We start from the raw sequence: 11,596 nt of genomic DNA, 5'->3' as shown, positions 1-11,596 counted from the left end.
ACAAAAAATTCTTACTCTTGTAAAGTTTATATAGCTAACTTCATTGTTATATGCAGTTTAATATTTTATTTTTTGCTTGATAAGGTTGCAATCTCTTGCAACCGAAACCGGTCGCGAATAAAATATATAACTTGCATAAATCTATTTTTAGCTAACTTCAAAATTATGTTTTTGTATTTTAATATATACTAGTAAGATTTTATAAAATATTTTTTTAATACGAAATAAGTTTCTGGTAATAATTACTTACGTTTATGTTTCTTTTGATTACTATTAGAAAACTTATAAAGTTTAAACTTTCTGTAATTAAACTTTCTTTTAATTCAATTAATTGAAGTTCTGTAAAAGCTCACTTAAAAACTATTTTTTCATTAGAATACTAAGTTAAGGTTTTTATTTCCAATAAACTTAAATTTAGAAGATTTTAAGTAAAACTGTCTAAAAAATACAAGTTTTCGTTTTCTTAAAGTAACAAATAACTAAGTTAACTCAGTATAAAACTAATTATACTTATAATTACTATCTACAGCATAGAAAAAACATTTAACTACAAATGACCTTAAGAAAGTTTTTTAGGTAAAGATATTCACTACAATCCAAAAGCAGAAGGTTCCTTTTAATTTTAATTAACTAAAAAAAATACTGTGATAAATAAGTTCCATACACGATTTAAAAAAAACAGCAAAATATAATTTATATTTATACGCATAGGTTATACCTAAAGTTTTGATTTAGTATAGTCTTTTATTTGTTTTCACAAACTTTTATAGGTAGTACTGTAAAATAAAGTAACTACATCACTAATAAATCATATTTTTTAATTATAGTTTAATTTACTGAAATAATAACAAATATTACATAAATATGTATAATAGTATATTGTTTTTTTAGCAGAAAATACTTTTAAAATACTAGCTATTTAAAAAATTCTATTTTTTTATTTTTTATGCAGCATATATTATCCTAAGTGTAATATAAATTTTGTAATTTCTGGTTACATAGCAATTTAAGTTCCAATAATTTAAATATTTGAAAATATTGTTAAAGGGCCACAAATTAGAAAAGTAATATGTATGTCAGAAAAGTCAAAATCCCTTTGTAGGTCTAACTAATACCTACAAACACTTGTTTTTATTTTTTGAAGAAACTATTTATTTAACGAGAATTCAAGAAACTAGTAAAAGACAAAACAGTTTAAAACATGTTTTATCAATATCTCCGAAAACATTTAGAATTAAAAAAATGAAGAAAAATGGTTTGTAGATATCAATTAGACCTACACACGCATATTTATTTTTTTCAAATACACGTTACTTTTTGAGATGTGGTCCTTAAAATTTTTACTTAACAATTAAAATTGTTGGAACTTGAATTGTCTGACTTTAATAAACAAGGAGAATAATATCACTTCGGATTTTTAAATTCTATTTGCATAAGGTTTTATTTATAAATTGAAGATCTCATTTAAACTGTTTAAACAAGTTAAACGTTGTATCTGTAATAAAATCTAAAAAATTGAAGTGATCTTATTAACTGTTAAAATATGTAAATTAATTAAGTGAAATTGATTCTTGCTTTATTTAAAAGTTTTTATGGCATAAGAAAAAATATGATTACAAACACAGAAACACGTTATTTTTTAAATAAAAAGTATCAATATCAATACATTTTTAGTTTAAATTAAATGTTTGTCACTTAACTCATCAGACCAAAAAAGTTTTACAAAATTATTAGAAACATAAAATTTTAGTATTATTGTTTTCATTATATTTCTAATGATTTGAATTTCAGCAGATCGTACCTATAAACATAATCATCCTCTTAATAAATCAATTATCCTTTAACTTGTATATCTTTGTTTGTTTTTATCTTCGTTTGTCATACGTTTAGCTGCAGTATACGATTTACCTCTCGGTCCACGTGGTCCTCTTGGTCCTGGTGGACCTAATTTTCCAAAACCAGGTTTTCCCCTTAAACCTCTGTCCCCAATTTCTCCCTTAGCACCCTTAGAGCCTTTTAATCCTATGGGTCCTTCTGGTCCTGGTGGACCTTGTGGACCTTCAAATCCCTTTTGAAAACATAATGATGTTAGTTTTGTCATGATAAAAACTTCATACTCTACAGTTTAAAGCAAAATAAAAAATATAACAAATACTTAAGTTTTATCTTACCATTGGTCCTCTGTCTCCTCGTAAGCCTCTTTGTCCATTAAGTCCTGGGGGACCAGGTGGACCTTTAACATTCATTTTTCTAACAACCACTTCAATCGACTTTCGCACTTCGTCTAAAATATTTAAAATATTTTACTTGTAACTTCATTTGTAACAAATTGTGTACACATATATTAAAGTTTTAAAACTTTAACATTTTTATTCAAAATTTTAATAAAGGATATGTATCTTCTAAACTAAGGTTTGAGGCGTTTGTTAACTTACGGATAGCATACTTTTGAGCATATTGTTCTGCTCTTTGTAACACTTCATTAAATTTATCTCTTGTAAGACCACCGGCTCCTTCTCCTGCAGACCCTTTATCACCTTTTATACCCTAAAAAGTTAAAATTAAGAAACTTGTTTGTTAAGTAGAGTTAATCAAATTAAAAATTTAAAGACTAAATAAAAAAAGTTCAAACCAAGTTATATAACATATAGTTTATAAGTAAGTATAACTAATAAAAGAAAACATTTCGTGTAGATAACTCTGGAATACTAAAAAAAATACTTTTCTTAATAAAAAGTCGAATCCGATTGAAAATTATTTAAATTTGGCGTAACTTTTTTTTAAACGACTAACATTTATTCCCTGTTTTCCATCTAGTCCTTTCTCTCCCTGCTTACCTATTGTTCCAGAAGCTCCTTTCATACCCTAGTCCAAAAAGTATGTGTAACATTTTTTAAACTTGGTACAAACTAATAAATTTTATAAAACAATTATTCTCTAAAGTCTTTACTAATGTATAATATATAGTTAAAGAAATTGTATTTTCATTATGAAAGTTTGTGTAAAATTTTATTTACTACACATGATAGTTTAGTAGTTTTTGTTTTAATTGAAATTTGTAATTTCTATAAACGTTTAAAAATACATATAATAACAATTTTTAAGTTGTTTTATTTATTGAAATTTATGACGTTTTTTTTGAAGTTCAATAACACTGTTCTACAGTACTTCTGCAGTTTTCTTAGTACTAATATATAAAGAGGTTATGTGTCAATATCTATTTTGTAAGAACAACTTGCACAGTACTCTTCTTTGTCAACTGACTGACAAATATTTCTTTGTGTTAAACAAACGAACACAGTTCCATGTAGTTCTGTAAAAAACAAGTACTGAAAAATAAAAATATGAACTGCTTATTGAACGAAAAAAAAGCGCTCAAATATTTGGTCCAAGGACCTGGTGTACGAAAAAACCTTTCGGTTATCGAGTCGTACACCAGGATACAGTTTAAAGTAATGCCCAGGAATAAAAGATAAAGAAGATGTTTATGTGTATTGACTAAAATATAAGCCATAACTATTACAGTTATTAATAATTAATAGGAGATAAAATATATGCTGCTATTCACTCCAATTGTAAAATATAGTAAATTGAGAACTATTAACTAATAAACATTTCTATCGAAAGTTATATATTGATCATTTAATACCACTTGATATTTAAAACTGTAGTGTTTATCACAGTTATATGTTCATTATTTAATACTACCTGAAACAGTTTTTTATGGTATTTAAAGCTATATAAGCAGAATAAGTAGTTTTTTTTACGTTATATAAATTATAAACACATAGCTTATGAAAAAAAAAACAGTTTAAATATATTTAGTATTAGTACTATTAAATAATCAACATAAAACTTTTTATAGCATTGTTTATATTTATTAATTATCAACTAACTTAATTTTACATTGTGAAAGATTAACATATATTTTGTACACTTTTAGTTATTATTGTAAAATAATTATGGCTTATATTTTAGTAAATACACGTATTTATCTTCATTATCTTCTATTCTTTTTAAAAAGTAGTCATTTTTTCCAGAACTACGTAGAACTGTGTTAATTTGTCTAACAGTAAAATAAGTCACTTAAATAAAGAAGAGTACTGTGCAAATTGTTGTTAATATAAGTTGTATATTCCAACGAAGTTGTTTCGTAAAGATCTGTATTAACAAGCTATTAGCTAGTACTTGTGAATATAAAAAAAAATTAAATAGAAACTAATAAAATAGACTTTTTAACGATTGTTTAAGGTTTAGTTTTTTTAATTGATTTCATAAATCCTAGTGTTTTTTCAAACTTTTCGTTGTTTCTGAAGATGGTTTGATTGTTAAAAATTTAACATAAAACAATCGTCAAACAGTAATTGTTATATATGTTTTACTTATTTAAATTACAATAACGTAATATGGCGTTAGATCCTAAAAATCAAGTTAAGCAAAGCGCGTCAGAAAATCAAAACAATATTTTTAACGTAATTACTTCATTCGACTAGCGGCATTTCGTTTCCCATAAAAGTTAGCTCTACCAAGTAAAGTCTGGAAAAATTAAAAAATGTACATAAAAAAAGCAAACCTAAAAGTCGTGTAAAGCACCTACAAATATGCTTTGTATAAGTATCTATTAAAAGAGGGTGCAATGATTTATCTAATATTAGTTAAAGTTACCAAAGTGAAGAATAAGTTTGAAAATATATTGACTCTTTAGTTAAACAATTAAGATTGTATTAGTCATACTATTATACTTTTTAGAACAACAAAAAAAGAAAATATTTGGTCCTAAATCCAGAGCACGAAGAAGCATTTCGGTTATTGAATCACACACCACAGATACTTTTTAACGCCTTGTCCAGGACATATAACAACTAAGATAAAAAAGTTATAAAAGTAAAGGCTACTTTCTTTTTTGTTGACTATAATTAATTTTAGAATCAATTTTTTGCTTAAAACTAGCTTCAAAAATTCAGCATAATTTTCAAAGTTAAGGAGTTAAAAAAAATTATTTTGCAGTAAGATTTGATGCTGAAATACATTACGCACAATTTGGTATTATCGTTTTCTAAAAGTAAAACTATCAAACTGTCTGGGCTAAAATTTACAAACTACAATTTAGTGACTATGAAATACTTTAAAATTTATTGTCTTTTAAGAGGAACTTTTTCACATGTCGACAAGTCGATATAAATTCACTCCTCTTATTTAAGCAACCTTCTTTTTTTAACTCATATACAGCAGCAGTTGATTCTTTTCAGCACAGCCTTCAAACAGGGTTATTACCATCTGCTATTGGCTGTACTCTTTTTATCACCTCCCAGGTTTTTGCCTTGTAAATAATGTTCTCCTAACGGTAATTCACCCCTTTTAAATTATATATACAGCCACAAGCGCAATTACATTGATTCTGAAATAGATTACTTTTACTTAATGTCTTTTGATTGTGTGACTTAATTAATCTATCCAAAGTCGGTTAACCCTAACCTTAAAAAGAAGTTCTACATCTGCTTATGCTCATCTTAGTTCAGATTCCGATATGCTAACCAAAAAAGTTCTTTTAAGGGTAGTGTACATAAAAATGAGACTGACCTTTAAAAGTATGTTTGCGACCTAAAGCGCAAAAACATTGACTTTATAATAACCTGGGAGGTGATAAAATAAGCACATCCAATAGCAAATGGTAAAAACGCTGTTTGTAGGCTGTGCTTACAACAATCAACTGCCGTTGTATATGCGTTGAAAAAAGAAGGTTGCTTAAATAAGAGGAGTGAATTTATATTGTCTTGTCGACATATAAAAAAGCTCTTTTTGAAATACAATAAGTTTTGATATATTACATAGTCACTTAATTGTAGTTTAGTAAATTTTACTTGTTTGCCCGGATGGAATATTAATTTTTGCACTGAATATTTGTACTGTACAAAATTTAATAATTACGTCATACTGTTTCTTGTTTTTTTTTATAACGTTTGTATCATTGTTTAGCAAATTAATATTTTTTTCAAACCGTACTATCTAAACATTAAAGCATTTAGCTTTATGAAACGTATTTCTGGTTTTTAAAATCTACTTTTCTTAATAAATTGTTTAAAAGCTCTTCAAGCTGGCTCTGTGGAAAGTGTTTAAGTTCATTAAATCACACTATTTTCTATATATAATATTGAATAAAATACTTGGTTGAGGACGCGTATTGAACGCAGAAACAGTTGTTCCAACAGAAGTTTATTTTTGTGCAACTTTATTTATAATAGTATATATATATATATATATATATATAAAATAAGGTTAATGTTTAAACGTAAACACTTTCAACTGAGCCCACTTGAAGGGCTTTTAAATAATTTATTCAAATGGCGATTTTAAAAATTCTGGAACATATGTTTCACAAAGCTTTAATTTTTCATAAAGCTTTGATCATCAGCCAGTTAAATTCAAAATACAAAGCACTGTACTAAACAAAGATACAAAAGTTATGCAAAAAAACACAAAAAACAGTACGACGTAATATTGTACATTACAAATATTCAGTACAAAAATCGATCTACCTTCTAACTAATTAAACAACTAAAATTAACGAAAACAACAGTTAATTGACTATAAAATGCTTCAAAATTTGTTGTGTTTTAAAAGAAGCTTTTTTATATGTCGACAAGACGATATAAATTCGCTTCGCTTATTTAAACAACCTTCCTTTTTTAACGCACACATAACGGCTGTTGATTCTTTTAAGCACAGCCTACAAACAGGGTTGTTACCATCTGCTATTGGCTGTGCTCTTTTTATCACCTCCCAAGTTAATTTAAAATCAATGTTTTTGCGCTTAAGGCCGCAAACATACTTCGAAAGCTCAGTTTCATTTTCGTATACACCACCTTTAAAATGCTTTAAAAAGATCACAGCCAATAGCAGATGGTAACAACCCTGTTTGTAGGCTGTGCTTAAAAGAATCAACAGCCGTTATGTGTCCGTTAAAAAAGGAAGGTTGTTTAAATAAGCGAAGCGAATTTATATCGTCTTGTCGACATATAAAAAAGCTTCTTTTAAAACACAACAAATTTTGAAGCATTTTATAGTCAATTAACTGTTGTTTTCGTTAATTTTAGTTGTTTAATTAGTTAGAAGGTAGATCGATTTTTGTACTGAATATTTGTAATGTACAATATTACGTCATACTGTTTTTTGTGTTTTTTTGCATAACTTTTGTATCTTTGTTTAGTACAGTGCTTTGTATTTTGAATTTAACTGGCTGATGATCAAAGCTTTATGAAAAATTAAAGCTTTGTGAAACATATGTTCCAGAATTTTTAAAATCGCCATTTGAATAAATTATATATATATATATATATAAAGGTTTATTCAAAGATGCAAAACTTGAAGAACTCAAGTTTCACGAAACTTGAGTTCTTCAAGTTTTGCATCTTTGAATAAACCTTTTTATTAACAAAGCCCTCAAGGTGGGCTCAGTGTGAAAAATTTAATTTATTAAGTTAAATAACTTAATTATATATATATATATATATACTACAGATGTTCTTGTGCTAAAACTTTTTTTTCAACTAACGACGTTTCACTGCTCTCAAATAAATTTAAGAACAGATCTACGGAGTTTCAAAAAGCTCTAAGAATATTCTTAGATAAGCTAAGCTTATCTGGATCTCCAGGATTTAACGCCTTTTAACGTTACATCTTATATAAATATATATTTAAAATATAAAAAAACAACTATTTTTCGAATCGTTTACTTAGTTTCAATGCTTTGTGCATATCCTCAGAACGAAATAAAGAACAAAGTAAAATTTTTAAAGAATCACACAAAAAAACACATTGTGACGTTTCAAATAAAATTGAATAAATTTAGTTAGCCTATTTCAAAAACAACTTTTGTACAAGTCAATTTATTTTTGCTTTGTTTGTTCTTGTTTTTGGATTTGTTTTGTTGTTATTTTTTGTTATTATTTAGTGGTTTTTGTTCTTTTAAAATACGTGTTTTGATTATGGAAGCAGGGTTGCTGCCTTTCTTTTCTTTTGTTTAATGTTAATCTTTTTTAATTTTTTCAATCTCGTACTTTTCCAAGCAACATAAATGGCATGTTTTATTGTTTTTCGGTTTTGTTTTGGCTCTGCAGAGTGTTTCCCATTTTAAATTATAGTTTTTTTTGTGTCTTTTAACTCCCAAATATAGTTCGATAATTCGGTTATATATATATAATTTATTGAAATATACGATTTTAAAAATACTGTAACAGGTGTTTCATAAAGACAAAAAAGGTTGTCTTAAATCTTCAGCCAGTTCAAATTTAAAATAAAAAAAAAAATATGACGTAAAAATTAAACATTGTACATTACAAATATTCATTAAAATATGTTCCAGTATTTTTAAAATCGTACATTTCAAAAAATTATTTAAAAGCCCTTCGATAGGGCTCAGTAGAAGGTATTCAAGTTAGAATATAACCTTATTATATATATATAAAATTAAGGTTGTTATTTAAACTTAAACAACTTCTACTGAGCCCACTTGAAGAACTTTTAAATAATTTATTAGAAAAATAAGATTTCAAAAATACTGTTACACGTGTTTCATAAGACTAGACGCCTTAATCTTTAGCCAGCTAAATTTAAAATACAAAGCACTTTGCTAAACATAGAAGCAAAAGTTATACAAAAAAACAAAAAACAGTATGACGTAATATTGTGCATTACAAGAATTCAGTACAAAAATCGATCTACCATCTAACTAATCAAACCACTAAAATTAACGAAAACAACAGTTAATTGACTATAAAGTACTTCAAATTTGTTGTATTTTAATAGGAGCTTTGTCATATGTCGACAAGACGATATGAATTCGCTCCTCTTATTTAAACAAACTTCCTTTTTTAACGCATACATAACGGCTGTTGATTCGTTTAAGCACAGCCTACAAACAGGGTTATTACCATCTGCTATTGGCTGCGCTCTTTTTATCACCTCCCAAATTAATTTAAAATCAATGTTTTTGCGCTTTAGGCCGAAAACAGTTTATAAATATTTATATATATTAACAAAACACAATGTTTTACAAACACAATTGTTTCACTGTTCTTTTAAACAGAACAGCTCTTCAGTTTGTTTATTATAATAATATCTTAAAACATAAATCAAAGCGCACATGAAATTAAGCAAAAAACTTTAAAGATTGTTACGTCGCTAAATAAATTGCTTAAAATTGGTAGGACTTTTTATGGGCACTATTTTATGAGTAGAATTGCTGCAATCAAATCTGCCCATAATTTGATGTGATGTAATTAAAGTTATGGGTAGTATTTAGATGTTGCTGCAATTAAGTTGCTTCAATTAAATGAAAAATAATATAGTGTTTAGGCCTTATATAAATATTACCGATAGTTTTTGTAGTAAAGATTTTATAAACAAAAAATAACTTGAACACACATAAACCAATTGTTTGATATATAGTTACATTTATGTGATTTATATTTTGTAAACAAATAGAAGTAGTGGCTAGGCTTATTAGAAGATGATGGATAGTTTTTTTATTAAAGATTTTATAAAGAAAAAAAAAATGTTATATATATACATACTTTAATACATATAAACCAATTATTTGATTTATAAGAACGTTTATGTAATTTATTTTTTTTAGAAACAAAAATAAACTTAGCTAGATATTTGATAATTAACTAGGATAATGTTGCACCAATATCGAATTGAAATTAAAACCATAAACATTTGAGTCTTAACTAAACCATAATTTTAAAATGTGCTTTTAACGAAATAAAAACATTGATAAGGTACGCACTTTAAGAAATATATATCCGCCTAAGGTACAAAAAATTTTTTTAAATACACATTAATTTATATATTTAAAGGTTTTCTATAGCAAGTACGCACCCGCGTAAGGTACGCAAAAAGTTCTACTTACTACAAGGCTAAAATAATGTTTCAATTTACAAATTAATGAAAAAGCTTCTTGTGTCATAGTTAAAAAAAAAACTTGTTACATAAAATATATAAAATAAAATTAGTCAATGATCATATTTTGTAGGGTTTGAACTAAGGTATAAGTTGCTTTTTACGGTTTTACAAAATTCTAACTAGTTTTTGATACATTATAAGGTCAAAGTTAGAAACCAAAAAGTATGGTAAAGTTAAGAAACGTAAATCAATAAGCAACAAAGTTCACCATACAAGAACAAAAATTGTACTTTTAATTTGTAAACAAACAACAAAAAGTGTCTGAACCTATATAATGTTAAACTCAAATTTATGTTTATGCAATGTAAACAATATTGGCATAAACAAAACATTAAAAATATTACATTAGTTAACTTTCGGTGTTAAAAATTTGCTTAAAGTTAATTTTATGAATGTTTTTTTACAATAGCCAGATGACTTGAAAATTTAGTGTGTCACTTTTTTGTAAGTTTAATTTGGTCATATGAATTGATTAATATTTGTTCTGTTTTTTTTTAATACTGCCAGTTTTTATCTTGAAGTATTAAAAAAAAAAAATATTTTATCTTAAACCTTTTTTAAACAAGAAAATATAATTTTCAATAATTTATATAATTTGTATTGTATGTAATATTTTGTACTTTTTTTACAAGATAAAATTTTAAAAAGAAGTAAATATGTCAGCAGCAAAATAGGAGACTAGATAACAGAAATTTTCATAACTTTATTGTTGTAAAATAAAAAAGTATAAAAATATATAAAGTAAAACAGTTGTTAAGTTGGTTATTTTATGTTAATATATTTGTTATAATAATCATTAAAATTTTTTTATGAAATATTAATTTTATTTTGGTAACAGTTATTACACAGTTTGATTATGTGATTTTTTTCTTGTATGGTGAACTTAGTTGCTTAATTATTTGCGTTTCTTAATTTTACCATACTTTTTGGTTTTTAACTTTTACTGTAATATATCAAAAACTAGTTTGAATTTTAATTTTTAAAACAGTAAAAAGCAACTTATACCTTAGTTCAAACCCTACAAAATATGATCATTTACTAATTTTGTTTTATATATTTTTTGTAACAGATTTCTTTTAAAAAAGCTATAATACAAGAAGCTTTTTAATTAATTTGTAAATAGAAACATTATTTTGGCCTTGAAGTAAATAAAAATTTGTGCGTACCTTACGCGGGTGCGTACTTATTATAGAAACCTTTAGAAATAATAGATTATTGTGTATTAAAAAATTAGTGCGTACCTCACGCGGATACATACTTCTTAAAAAGCGTATTTATCAATGTACTTACTTTCTTAAAAGCACACTTTAAAATTATGTTTTAGTTTAGACTAGATTAGAGCCTTATAAATAATAAATGAACATGATTTTAATTTCAGATCGATATTGGTGCAACATCATCCTAGTTAATTATCAGATATCTAGCTAAGTTTATTTTTGTTTAAAGAAAAATAAATAAATGTACTTATTAATTAAACACTTTGTTTATTTGAATTCAGTTTTTTTTTTATTAAACCTAAAAAATACAAAAGCAATCCATAATATTCATAATAAGCCAAGCCACTACTATAATTTTATTAAATATAAATTACACAAATACACTTATAAATCAAACATATGGTTTATGTGTG

General features: G+C 25.8%; 1 protein-coding gene across 1 annotated transcript in view; it reads right to left on the bottom strand.

The window, feature by feature from the left end:
* Positions 1–874: 874 nt before the first annotated feature.
* The window catches only part of LOC145848506 (sushi, von Willebrand factor type A, EGF and pentraxin domain-containing protein 1-like), a 159,879-nt gene continuing 149,157 nt past the window's right edge, over positions 875–11,596 (bottom strand). Inside the window, exons 61-64 of the mRNA XM_082953935.1 lie at positions 2,794–2,865; positions 2,436–2,547; positions 2,172–2,284; positions 875–2,068 (exon numbers count right to left, since the gene is read on the bottom strand). Coding sequence (XP_082810061.1) covers positions 1,841–2,068; positions 2,172–2,284; positions 2,436–2,547; positions 2,794–2,865 — 525 coding nt within the window. The 3' untranslated portion in view covers positions 875–1,840. The remainder of the gene's footprint in view (positions 2,069–2,171; positions 2,285–2,435; positions 2,548–2,793; positions 2,866–11,596) is intronic.

Source organism: Thalia democratica, chromosome 1 (assembly GCF_965202585.1).
Source record: "Thalia democratica chromosome 1, ktThaDemo2.hap1.1, whole genome shotgun sequence".
Classification (NCBI taxonomy): domain Eukaryota; kingdom Metazoa; phylum Chordata; class Thaliacea; order Salpida; family Salpidae; genus Thalia; species Thalia democratica.
Note: the sequence above shows the minus strand (reverse complement) of the source record. Positions and strands in the feature narration are given on the sequence as shown.